Source organism: Ovis aries, chromosome 10 (assembly GCF_016772045.2).
Source record: "Ovis aries strain OAR_USU_Benz2616 breed Rambouillet chromosome 10, ARS-UI_Ramb_v3.0, whole genome shotgun sequence".
Taxonomy (NCBI): Eukaryota; Metazoa; Chordata; class Mammalia; order Artiodactyla; family Bovidae; genus Ovis; species Ovis aries.
Window position 1 is genome coordinate 1,976,691 of NC_056063.1, and position 14,223 is coordinate 1,990,913.

At 35.9% G+C, this 14,223-nt stretch overlaps 1 protein-coding gene across 5 annotated transcripts in view; it reads right to left on the reverse strand.

Moving 5' to 3' along the window:
- TDRD3 (tudor domain containing 3) overlaps nt 1–14,223 on the reverse strand; it is a 230,561-nt gene that overhangs the window by 82,400 nt on the left and 133,938 nt on the right. For all 5 annotated transcript variants that reach the window (XM_042254613.1, XM_015098037.3, XM_060394024.1 and 2 more), the window contains 3 exons: nt 9,831–9,971; nt 6,307–6,463; nt 5,420–5,545 (listed from right to left, as the gene is read on the reverse strand). In XM_042254613.1, coding sequence (XP_042110547.1) covers nt 5,420–5,545; nt 6,307–6,463; nt 9,831–9,971 — 424 coding nt within the window. The remainder of the gene's footprint in view (nt 1–5,419; nt 5,546–6,306; nt 6,464–9,830; nt 9,972–14,223) is intronic.

The following is a 14,223-nucleotide window of genomic DNA, read 5'->3' on the forward strand; positions in this document are numbered from 1 at the left end:
CATCTGCATGTCAGAGGTTACTGATATTTCTCCCAGTAATCTTGATTCCAGTTTGTTATTCATCCAGCCTGGCATTTCTCATGATGTATTCTGCATGTAAGTTAAATGAGCAGGGTGACAATATAAGGCCTTGATGGACTCCTTTCCCAATTTGGAACCACTCCGCTATTCCCTGTCTGGTTCTAACTGTTGCTTCTTGACCTTGATACATGTTTATCAGGAGGCAGGTCAGGTGGTCTGGTATGTCCACCTCTTTAAGAACTTTCCACAGTTTGTTGTGATCCACACAGTCAAAGGCTTTAGCATAGTCAATAAAGCAAATGTTTTTCTGAAAGTCTCTTGCTTTTTCCATGATCCAACAGATGTTGGCAATTTGATCTCTGGTTCCTCTGTCTTTTCTATATTCAGCTTGAACATCTGGAAGTTCAGGGTTCACATACTGCTGAAGCCTGGCTTGGAGAATTTTGAGCATTACTTTGCTAGCATGTGAGATGAGTGCAATTGTGTGGTAGTTTTAACATTCTTTTGACATTCTTTTGACAATGCCTTGGAAATTGCCTTTCTTTGCGGTTGGAATGAAAACTGACTTTTTCCAGTCCTGTGGCCACTACTGAGTTTTCCAAATTTGCTGGCATATTGAGTGCAGCACTTTCACAGCATCATCTTCTAGGATATGAAATAGCTCAAATGGAATTCCATTACCTCCACTAGCTTTGCTCGTAGTGGTGCTTCCTAAGGGCCACTTGACTTCACATTCCAGAATGTCTGGCTCTAGGTGAGTGATCACACCATTGTGGTTATCTGGGCCATGAAAATCTTTTTTGTATAGTTCTTCTGTATTCTTGCCACCTCTTCTTAGTATCTTCTGTTTCTGTTAGGTCCATAACATTTCTGTCCTTTATTGTGCCCTTCTTTGCATGAAATGTTCCTTTGGTATCTCTAATTTTTTTGAAGAGATCTCTCGTCTTTCCCATTCTATTGCTTTCCTTTATTTTTTTGCATTGATCACTGAGGAAGGTTTTCTTATCTCTACTTGCTATCCTTTGGAATTCTATATTTAAATGGGTATGTCTTTCCTTTTCTCCTTTGCCTTTAGCTTCTTTTCTTTTCTCATTCATTTTTAAGGCCTCCTCAGACAATCATTTTGCCTTTTTGCATTTCTTTTTCTTGGGGATGGTCTTGATCACTGCCTCCTACACAATGTCATGAACCTCCATCCATAGTTCTTCAGGTACTCTATCAGATCTAATCCTTTGAATCTATTTGTCACTTCCACTGTATAACTGTAAGGGATTTGATATGGTGGAAATCAACAGAATATTGTAAAGCAAGTATCCTCCAATTAAAAATAAATTTGAAAAACCAACAACAAAAAAAACTTTTAGGACAAAATCTTCCTGATCTGTCTCCAGCCTACTACTTCTATACATAGCCTTCTGTTTTAATCTCTCTCATAACCTCCGATTCATAGGAACTAACGTTCTTGATGCCTCCAAGCCTGAACATTCAGAGTTCCCTACATTTGGTATACCCTTCCCTCAATACTCCCTCTTTAACTTGTCTAAATGCCACCCACTCTAGGAAATCTCTGCCCATCTCTCATTTGGTTAGCTGGCCACTCCACACAATATTCTAGGAAAGATTAAAAATTTGCTTCTCTGAGACTAGTGGTTATCAAGTAGGACAGACAACTCCAATGTAAGTTGCAGGGGGTAATTTCCAGCATTAGGCTGATCAATGGAAAGTGTGAATTTTGATAAAATTTAAGAGTCTGTACAAATATTAGAAATATCTAATTTTTGAATTTGGGGATTTATGAAAGTCACAGGTTATATTCATTGTGAAAATCAAGGGTGTGAAATACCATTATAATGTCCATTTCTTTCTCACATTCCACAGTAACATGTTCAGTTCAGTTCAGTTCAGTTCACTCACTCAGTCATGTCCAACTCTTTGCGACCCCATGAATTGCAGCACACCAGGCCTCCCTGTCCATCACCGACTCCCAGAGCTCACTCAGACTCACGTCCATCGAGTCAGTGATGCCATCCAGCCATCTCATTCTCTGTCATCCCCTTCTCCTGCCCCCAATCCCTCCCAGCATCACCGTCTTTTCCAATGAGTCAACTCTTTGCATGAGGTGGCCAAAGTACTGGAGTTTCAGCTTTAGCATCAGTCCTTTGAAAGAAATCCCAGGGCTGATCTCCTTTAGAATGGACTGGTTGGATCTCCTTGCAGTCCAAGGGACTCTCAAGAGTCTTCTCCAATACCACATTTCAAATTCTTTGGTGTTCAGCTTTCTTCACAGTCCAACTCTCACATCCATACATGACCACTGGAAAAACCATAGCCTTGACTAGACAGACCTTTGTTGGCAAAGTAATGTCTCTGCTTTTCAACACGCTATCTAGGTTGGTCATAACTTTTCTTCCAAGGAGTAAGCGTCTTTTAATTTCATGGCTGCAGTCACCATCTGCAGTGATTCTGGAGCCCCCCAAAATACAGTCTGACACTGTTTCCACTGTTTCTCCATCTATTTCCCATGAAGTGATGGGACCAGAGGCCATGATCTTCGTTTTCTGAATGTCCACTGGAGAATGGAATGGCAAACCACTTCAGTATTCTTGCCTTGAGAACACCATGAACAGTATGAAAAGGAAAAATGATAGGATACTGAAAGAGGAACTTCCTAGGTCAGTAGGTGCCCAATATGCTACTGGAGATCAGTGGAGAAATAACTCCAGAAAGAATGAAAGGATGGAGCCAAAGCAAAAACAATACCCAGTTGTGGATGTGATTGGTGATAGAAGCAAGGTCCGATGCCTAACACTAACCCTGGAATGTCAGGTTCATGAATCAAGGCAAATTGGAAGTGGTCAAACAGGAGATGGCAGGAGTGAACGTCGACATTCTAGGAATCAGTAAACTAAAATGGAACGGAATGGGTGAATTTAACTCAGATGACCATTATATCTACTACTGCAGGCAGGAATCCCTCAGAAGAAATGGAGTAGCCATCATGGTCAACAGAAGAGTCCGAAATGCAGTACTTGGATGCAATCTCAAAAGCAACAGAATGATCTCTGTTCGTTTCCAAAACAAACCATTCAATATCACAGTAATCCAAGTCTATGCCCCAACCAGTAACACTGAACAAGCTGAAGTTGAACGACTCTATGAAGACCTACAAGACCTTTTAGAACTAACAACCAAAAAAGATATCCTTTTCATTATAGGGGTCTGGAATGCAAAAGTAGGAAGTCAAGAACCACCTGGAGTAACAGGCAAATTTGGCCTTGGAATACAGAATGAAGCAGGGCAAAGACTAGTAGAGTTTTGCCAAGAAAACACACTGGTCATAGCAAATACCCTCTTCCAACAACACAACAGAAGACTCTACTCATGTACATCACCAGATGGTCAACATCGAAATCAGATTCATTATATTCTTTGCAGCCAAAGATGGAGAAGCTCTATACAGTCAACAAAGACAACACCAGGAGCTGACTGTGGCTCAGATCATGAACTCCTTATTGCTAAATTACAAAACAGTCTATTATACCAATATCCAATACTAACATGTATTCATAAATATCTGTCCCCTCAAAAATAAGTCTAACACCGATGCTCGGTTTTGAGTGTATTATTCATGTCATATATCTTAATTAACTTTAATACCTTTTTCCAAGTGAAATACTTACTAAATTTTGTTCGTATAGGATGTACTTTGTGAGAACTGAGGATGACAGACACACAGATCACAGTATAATTGCTATTCTCAGTCTTAACTTCATTATCAGTTAGAACAGACTCTAGGAGTCAAAAGCAAATAAACGCAGGGAAGTGTTAGTTGCTCAGTTGTGCCCAACTCTTTGCATCCCCATGGACTACACCCCACCAGGCTCCTCTGTCCATGAGATTTCCCAGGCAAGAATACTGGAGTGGGTTGCCATCTCCTTCTCCAGGGGATCTTCCCAACCCTGGGATCAAACCTGGGTCTATTGCACTGCAGGCAGATTCTTTACCAACTGAGCTACAAGGAAAGTAGCTACAAGGAAAGTAGGGAAAGAGAAGGATAAATGGAAATCAAAGAAGCTCTGATTGGGATAGTATAAAGGGAGGTTGGGACAAAAATATCTACAAGTCAGAGAGATTTTAAGAAGCAATAGAGGTTCTCCTGCTAACCTTGTAGACACAAACATATGAACTGCTAGAGATAGAATCAAGTGGCAAGGACCTGAGGATCTCTAGGAGCTGAAAGCACTACCAAGGAAATATTAAATGAGAAAGCAGTATTAAATAAGAAAGCAATATATGTTAATCCTATATCCACAAGTAAGTGAATTTTGCTAACTACCATGAGCCTGTAAAAGGACTGCAAACCTCAGACAAGATCATAGGCTCAGCTAAAATCTTAATTTCAGTATGTGAGACCTTGATCAGAGATTTCAATTAAGCTACACTTAGACTCCTGAACCACAGAAACTGAGATAATATATTTGCAATGTTTTAAGCTATTAAACTTTTGGTATTTTGTGAAATACCATTAGAAAATGAATTCATCATGCTTTAAAAATCAAGCAAAAAGAAAAAAGCAAATATTGATCTCACATGTGTCTACTTACAAATCATCTACATTCTACATCCAACATTTGTTTTTCAAACAATGCATTATCTTTTCTTTGTACCCTAATGAGAGAGTCCATTTCCATGAAATTTGTACATTCAAAATTTATTATAAAAGCATTTTATCTTTGAGCTTAAATTTAATTCAAAATATATCTGAAAGAGAAAATAACCCTAAAAATAATTTCCCCAAATTTTTGGATTTTAAAAAATTTTTTAAATTTTTTTAAAACTTTTAATTCTAGTAAATCTTTATCATATTCCATGCTTAAAAATAAACATTTAACATAATTATATCTCTTCCAGTATTATGTTAATCACTAAAATATATCATACTAAGAAATATACCACAATGAGAGAACATACTCACTCACTGTGTTCATTTAATCCTAACCCCAACCACACATTTTCATACAGTGTGTTAATATGTAGAGAAAAAAAGAGACTAATTTCACAATCAAAAAAGTCATATGTAATTACATAATAATAATATTAATAATTTCTCCAACATAATCTGTTTTCATAGCTAATCTTGTCAGTTAGCTACGTTAGTTAACTGGGCTAAAGAATTTGATGATATTGTCTATCATACAGTTAAAGGGCAAAATAAGCTTCAATGTTTTCAGAATGCAACAATTAAAATTTTATTCTGTGCTTTTGTCAAACAGGAAATTTGTGATTAAATAAATTTACAAAATTCAGAATATATGTTTATATTGTCAGTATACTTTTTTTGTATAATTCCAAATAAAGTTTGGTGCTTTAAACAGAAATTACTTTAAGTTTAGCCTACCTTCCATACTCAAAGTCCCCATTTTAGACTCCAAGAAGTCAAATAATGTGCTTGGTGCTGATGGCCTTGCATTTCCTAGTTCTTCTTCATCTTCAGATCTTATTCGCCCCCTGCCTTTCCCTTTACCTTAAGAAGTAAAGTAAGATGCATATATTATACGTGCAAAAACAAAAGGAGAATATACACTAAAATATGATCAGCAGACATCTTAAGTAAAACTTTATACACATATTTCTTTACATATTTTTCTGTATGATCTATAGCCTTTATAACAAAAATGTTTTTAAATGACTATATTAACTAGCACCTTTAATCTGCTAAATGGCTTACCTGGAAATTTGTTCATGTAAATTGTGTTTGAAAAAAATAAATCATTTTTATAAGATTTTTCTTTAACCACATTTTTTTAATTGAAATATAGTGGATTTACAATGTTGTGGTAATCTCTGCTGTACAGCGACTACTTATTTTTTTAAAAGAATATATGATTAGGATTTGAAAAATCACATATGCTCGAGCATACAATAATTTTAAAATAACACTAAATAAAATCATGTTCCTGTTAATTACTGTTTGTAGACTATTTAGTCAGTTATAAAAGTGGCCTAGTTCTAGAAATAGATTAAATAGAGCCAGTTACTTTATATTTTCTCTATTACTCAAAACCTTGTTTCATTAGACCTACTTTATTTTATATAAAGATGAAGACTATGAGACTAAGAATAACCTATATGTCTCTGTGGTTCCAAAATGGGTGCTCCCTCCACTTACCATAAAGGTAAATGAAGTTACAGACTTCACAGCAACAAAACCTAGTTTCTGTCAACAACATACATTTCTCTGAAAAGCAAACTATATTGTCTGGCACATTGATTAATGAATTATACCTCTCAAAGGTGGACCCGTAACAGGTTTCTGTTTATTGCTATTAAGAAGTACATTCAGTGCTGCTTCTAAGTTGTTGCCATTATCCATGAGAGCTTGCCTTGATGCTTCTTTACTAAAGCCCATTTCTGTTATGTGTCTCAGAGCCTTCTCATCAACCTATAAGCAACAAAGAAAAGTTATGCCGATCACCAATATACACGTGAAGTGTAAGTTTTTAAATATATACTGTTTTTTAACTAAAAATTACATCTGATATATATTGAAAAATGTAATATTAATATACTATTTGCTTGCTGATTTTTCATACCAACAGTCAAGAAAAGATCTGTGATATGCAAGGTTTGCCTTGAGTACTTTCTTTGTACCATTACAAATGCAAAACAAACAAAATAAGAAATTTTATGATATGTTACAATAAAGCTTTTGAAAATAAAATGGGCAGTGAAAATTACCTAATGAAAAATTTTCATGGTTAATACTTCTCTGTCCTAAGGAAATACAATTTATATAGCACCTCTTAAAAAAATATAAAGTATAAAAAGAAGCTAACAAAATGGTACCATCTCAGTAGCTTGGGTTTTTTTCCTACTCTCTATTGTTTCAATATTCTGCTTTATATTTATAAGCAATACTATCTATGAAGCTTTGACAGCCTATACCTCAAATTTAAAAAATCTACAAGTGTCAGAATCCCGTACCTTGAAAAATCTGGACCTGAGTAGAATTAAAGGACTGTTTAACATAAACATATCCCATGAAGACATTTATCAAACCATAACCAGCTAGGAAATACACAACTAACTTTTGTACTTTTATGAGTTGAGATGGATAGGCTTTAAGATAGTATTTAAGACAGCATGTGTGTTGCTGACATCTACTCTCATACCCACGTAGGCATTGATAAAGGACTTTAAAAAAACACCCTGTTTTTAAAACTCTGACTTTTTTAAAAACTCTGATTTTGTTTTAAAAACTCTGAATTCCAAACACAAAATCCTTTTCAAACATAGTAATAGCTATTAATAGGTCAGAGTTACACATAAGAGAAAATTTACATCCCTGCTGTAGATATACTAAAGTAAATGTAAAAAGGCATGGACATTAAAACTATAATTCATCCTTCTTATTCAAAACTTATTTAAATGTTAAAAAAAAAATCCTTTCAAAGGCTTTCCCTCTCCCAATTATTTCACAAGTAAATATCTAATTAAGAATACTGTCCCTTATATAGAATTTAACCAAAAACACTCTTGGTTTTTAATGAAAAATTGGCCATTTATTGAGGATCCCTTGTATTTGATGAGTTACTTCTCTCTCACCACTTTCAAGATGTCCTGTCTCTACCTTTCAACAACTAGATTATGTGTCTCGGTGTGTCTCTGCATTTATCCTATAGGAGACCATTGAGCTTCTCAGATTTGCAGATTTCATCAAATTTGGTAATGAGGGGGGCATTAGTTCTTCAAATATTTTTCTATCCCTTTTTCTTTTCAATTAAGACTCCTGTAATGTATATGCTGGTATATTTGATGGTGCCTCATAGATCCCTTAGACTCTATTTTTCTTCATTCTTCTCTCTTTCTTATCTTAGACTGGGTAATTTCAATTGCCCTCTATTAAAGCTCAATAATTCTTTCTTCTGCCTGCTCTTGTCTGATGTTAAACCTAAGAAAATGTTTTATTTCTACCACTGTATTTTCTAGTTCAAGAAATTCTATTTTCCTTTTCTATAATTTCCCTTTACTGATATATCCTCATATATCAACCATATATTGTTCTCTTGATTTCTTTGAGTCCTTTGTCAATGGTTCCCTTCAGACCTGTATTTCTAAGACAGTTAATTTAAGGTCTTTTTTTTTTTTTTGATAAGTTCAATGTCTGGGTTTCTTCAGGGATAGTTTCTTTCAGTTTCTTTTTCCTATGAATGGGTCATACTTTCTGTTTTTTGGTATGTTTTATAATTTTCTGCTCAGAACTGAAAATTCTGAATACTGTACTGGTGGCAATTTTGGAAGTCAAATTCTCCCTCCTCCTCATTCTCCCTCCTCCTCAGAAACTGGTGTTGTTACTTGATGAAGACTGCAGTTATAAGTTTGTTTAGTAACTGTTCCAAACTTTTTTGGTAAGGATTATATTCTTTGTGATCTTGTGATCACTGGAGTCTTTGTTCTATTATCTCCGTAATCAGCCAGTGACCAGCCTCTTTCTTCATCCATCACCACTCTGTATGTTGCCAAGAGTTTGACTTGACTCCAAAGTTGCAAAATAGTTGCTTCAGATGTTTGTCAGCTTAATAGCTGTTTTGGTGGAGGAGACAATTCCTGGAACTTTCCATTTTGCATTCTTTGTGATATCACTCCCTTCTTATGCTTTTAATCCTCAAAACAATCCCAAACTGCTAGTCTTTAGTGTTCTATGGCAAGACATTCCCAAAAAATGGTTCTCAATGAACTCAAGTTAAAGCACTTCTTGAGTAGAGACAGTGTCTTTTTCAACTTGCTATATCCACTAGAACCTGAAAACTGACATTTATTATTTTTTTTTTTTACAATGAGATGGTCATGTACTCAAGGAAGCAATAGTCTAGCTGTGTTAGCTAGACTAACATTCTCTTAGCTAGTGATTGATTTAGCAAAGGATACATAACCTAGTCCTAGTCAATGAACCATAGATGGAATTTACCAGAGATTTCCAAAATTATTTTCTTATCTGATAAAACACCCACACACAGAGAAATGTCCCCTTTCATTCCTGCCTTTGAACTTTCTGCATGGAGATTTAACACACAGAGAATCCTGTAACCCAGAGAAGAAAGCCAAGAAACTAGAGTGATGCCTACCAGTACATTGTTATACTGCCTAATTTGCCAATCTTAATAACCATCCAGATCCAGAGATCTTGTTATATGAGATGACAAACCCTATTATTTAAGCTAATCTTAGAACTCTAGACAAAATCACCCAAGGTCATTCAAACTGGAAAGGTAGAAGCAAATGAATTCCTGTCAGTTCCCTTATATCTGAAGACACTGTGGCATACCCAGCAAAACCTGACTTCCCATTTATCTAAAAAATCTAGTAATATTTTGCAATTGAGTCTATAATATACATTTACAGTTTCAACATATTTTCCGCAAAAAAACAAAACAAAATGACTTCAGACAAAATCTGAGAAAAGATGTGGGAAAGGAGAGGAAAGGGCAGATAACTATGTTTCTGATGCATCATCTTTTAGAATATAATTTCCACTGAATGTTTTCTGTATAATTTGATGACTTTTTATCAGTCCATTCCAAAAGACATCATTCACACATTAGAAAGTTAAGTAAATTTTACTTAAGTAAATTATTTTTCAAATAATCCAAATTTTCCACGAATTAAATGGAATCTTTAATGAAAGTCTTCTTAGACTTGTGACACTGCCTATAATACACTCAAAAAGTTAGTGGTGGTTCTGAGAATTTAAAAACAAGACTATTAAAGAAAAAAAGACACAAACTTTGTAGTTGGTTCTTCAGTCTTACCAGTTCTCTATAGACACCTTCATGTTTTCCCTCTGATTTGTTTGCCTTTTCTTTCTGTAAAATTTCCCTATTTCGGTTACCAGCAGCACTCATGTTGAGATTACTTCTAGCACCACCACCGCCGCCTCCAAATGTCTTGGTCTTCAGATAAGAGAAAGATAAAATAAATATAAATAAACAGCATTTTAAAAAGCTCTAAAGTCTAAGTTATGACCAAAAACATCTAGCACAACTGAAGTAGTTAAGTTTCCTAATTATGTTTAATAGGAAAAAACTGAAATGTTAACTAATTCTTTCTAAACATCTACTAGTCATAATCTCATCTTTCCACAAGTCCAGGTGAGGCAGTTAAAAAAATTATATGATTATAATTTTTATATCTTCAAGGTAAATCATTAGAATAAACTTAAGTAGACAGCAATAGAAAATAATCCAAGTATTATGGAGATGAGATGTCAAAAATTATTCCAGTAAAATACTTAACTGATATCATGACACATGTGTTACAAGTCCAGCTACATGTCAAGGCTTTCTTTAGCAAGGTACCAAACCTATTTAGGAATCAGTTACATTACACCCATGATCCAGTAACAGGAATAATATTCTATATTCTATAATCAAAGAATGTAAACAAATAATACAAATTTTAATATTAGATTAAAAGTCCCATTACTGATTTATTATCTATATTAATTGCATATATCTTGGGGGCTTCCCAGATGACACAAGTAGTAAAGAATCAGCCTGCCAATGCAGGAGAGGCAGGGAAGATCCCTGGGTCAGGAAGATATCCTGGAGAAGGAAACGGCAACCCACTCCAATATTTCCTGCCTGGGAAATCCCATGGACAGAGGAGCCGGGCAGGCTACAGTCCTTGGGGTCACAAAGAGTCAGACACGACTGACCATGCATACACTGCACCATTCTATACCTTATCAACTACATTTAAAACTTTTGAAGTCCTAGTTCTCATTTTTCTGGCTTATTTGAATAATTCTTTGTGTAATGAAATTTGAATTTGATCTCATTTCTGTTTTTTCAAAACCGCTGTGGAAAGATTAGAACACTGGTTTGAAGTGAAGTGAAGTGAGCTCACTCCATTGTGTCCAACTCTTTGCGACCCCATCGACTGTAGCCCACCAGGCTCTTCCATCCATAGGATTCTCCAGGCAAGAATACTGGAGTGGCAACCCACTCCAGTATTCTTGCCTGGAGAATCCCATGAATGGAGAACACTGGTTTAGAAAGACACAAATTCATGATTGAAAAGCACCTCATGGCTCTTATTTGTACAATATCAAATTATGCATCTGGTTATATAATATCTTTATAGTTTTCTAACAAATCTAATAAAAGCAGAAGCCAACACTTGATTTTTATTGGGGATAACTAGTAATATTTTTAAAGTATCTCACAATGATTACAATAAGAAAACATTTCAAATATACATTTAATTAAGACTGAGAAATTAATTTGAATCATATGAAATATGAAGAAATAAAACCTGAAAAACAGAAAAATGATGTGATATTATCATCAATGGACAACACATTAAATGTCTCTATCAGGTAATTGATACATCACAATATTTAAATTTAACTCAAATCAAAATTAAAACCACATCTTCAGAGATTCATTACTGGATTAATTCAAGTTTTGTTACCTGCAATCCAGCAAAAAAAAAGAAAAAGATTTCAAATGTCTTGATAGTAATTATTTATGCAACCATAATGAAAAATGAGTTTATATTAATGTGATACAAAGTTTATCAGACTGAGAAACAATGTAGTATAGGTAAGAATACAAGCTTCAGTTCAATTCAGTTGCTCAGTTGTGTCCGACTCTTTGCAACCACATGGACTGCAGGACAGCAGGCTTTCATGTCCATCATCAACTCCCAGACCTTTCTCCAACTCATGTCCATTGAGTCGGTGATGCCATCCAACCATCTCATCTTCTGTTGCCCCTTCTCCTCCTGCCTTCAATCTTTCCCAGAATAAGGGTCTTTTCCAATGAGTCAGGTCTTTGCATCAGGTGGACAAAGTATTGGAAGTATCAGCTTCAGCATCAGTCCTTCCAATGAACATTCAGGACTGATTTTCTTTAGGATGGACTGGTTTGACTTCATTGAAGTCCAAGGAACGCTCAAGAGTCTTCTCCAATATCACAGTTCAAAAGCATCAATTCTTTGGTGCTCAACTTTCTTTATAGCCCAACTCCCACATCCATACATGACTAATGGAAAAACCATACTTCTGACTAGATGGACCTTTGTTGACAAAGTAATGTCTCTGCTTTTAACATGATATCTAGGTTGGTCATAGCTTTTCTTCCAGGGAGCAAGCATCTTTTAATTTCATGGCTGCAGTCATCATCTGCAGTGATTTTGGAGCCCAAGAAAATAAAGTCTCTCACTGTTTCCATTGTTTCCCCATCTATTTGCCATGAAGTGATGAGACCATATGCCATGATCTTCATTTTCTGAATGCTGAGTTTTAGGCCAACTTTTTCACTCTCCTCTTTCACTTTCATCAAGAGGCTCTTCAGTTGCTCTTCACTTTCTGCCATAAGGGTGATGTCATCTGCATATCTGAGGTTATTGATATTTCTCCCAGCAATCTTGATCCCAGCTTGCAGTTCACTCAGCCTGGCATTTCTCATAATGTACTCTGCATATAAGTTAAATAAGCAGGGTGACAATACACAGCCTTGATGTACTCCTTTCCCAATTTGGAACCAGTCCATTGTTCCATGTCCAGTTCTCACTGTTGCTTCTTGACCTGCATATAGGTTTCTCAAGAAGCAGGTCAGGTGGTCTGGTATTCCATCTTTTTAAGAATTTTGTCCAGTTTGTTGTGATCTAGTGTCATAGACTTTGGTGTAATCAATAAAGCAAAAGTAGATGTTTTTCTGGTATTATCTTGCTTTTTCTATGATCCAGCGGATGTTGGCAATTTTATCGCTGGTTCCTCTGCCTTTTCTAAATCCAGGTTGAACATATGGAAGTTTACAGTTATGTACTGTTGAAGCCTGGCTTAGAGGATTTTGAGCATTACTTTGCTAGCAAGTGAGATGAGTGCAATTGTGCGGACATTTGAACATTCTTTGGCATCGCCCTTCTTTGGGATTGGAATGAAAACTGACGTTTTCCAGTCCTCTGGCCCTGCTGAGTTTTCCAAATTTGCTGGCATATTGAGTGCAGCACTTTCACAACATCATCTTTTAGGATTTGAAATAGCTCAACTGGAATTCCATCACCTCCACTAGCTTTGTTCATAGTGATGCTTCCTAAGGCTCACCTGACTTCACATTCCAGGATGTCTGGCTCTAGGTGACTGATCACACCATCATGGTTATCAGGGTCATGAAGATCTTTTTTGTATTCTTCTGTGTTATTCTTGCCACCTCTTATTAATATCTTCTGCTTCTGTTAGGTCCATATCATTTCTGTGTTTTATCTGCCCATCTCTGCATGAAATGTTCCTTGGTATCTCTAATTTTCTTGAAGAGACCTCTAGTCTTTCCCATTCTATTGTTTTCCTCTATTTAAATCTCTGCTAAGCCACCTCCTAGTTCCAGCCCTCAGGCATGTCACTTAACTTCTACTTTCCATAAGCTTTGGGTTTCTCATCCTTAAAACAGGAACAAGAGAATTTCCTGCTGGTCCAGTGGTTAGGTCTCCACGCTTCCACTGCACAAAGCACAGATTCGATTCCTTGTCAGGAACTAAGATCCCACATGTCACACTACACTGTGAACAGAAAAACCTACCTCATTGGGATATTGGGACGATCATCTTCTAGAGACATTTCTTTATTATTTTCTTTCCATTTTATGGATTAAGGAACAAGATAAGCAGCATTTTCAGAATTACTTTTCATTGCTGTAAAATAGTTGTTCCTCACTAAACACACAAATATCTAAAAACATCACAACAAAAACATTACCCATAAGATAACTGATGTGAATCAGGCATCTGTGAGATCATCATGACCATAAAATCTAAGTGGGCCATAATGCGGTCTAGCAATTGTACTATATTTTCCTAGACCATTCACCTCCCAATCTTCCCAACCACTGTTTCACATGTCTCCTAGCTCCTCAAACTTCAAACATCTTCTCCCTCATTGTGACTGTATGACCATGCTTACTTCCTCACTGGAAAAACTAAAATAATCATTAAAGAACTTACATAGATTTTTACCACATCAACCTACTCACTGATAGCTGTACATCTATAGTTCATCTTACCACCATCTATACACAACGTGAAGAGAATGAACAACTTCCTTAACTCTACATTAATTTTCAAGCCACATCTTACAGAATGTTTCAACAACCTTTGATAAATTCAATTCACCACACTCCATGATATAATTTCTGTATTCTCTTG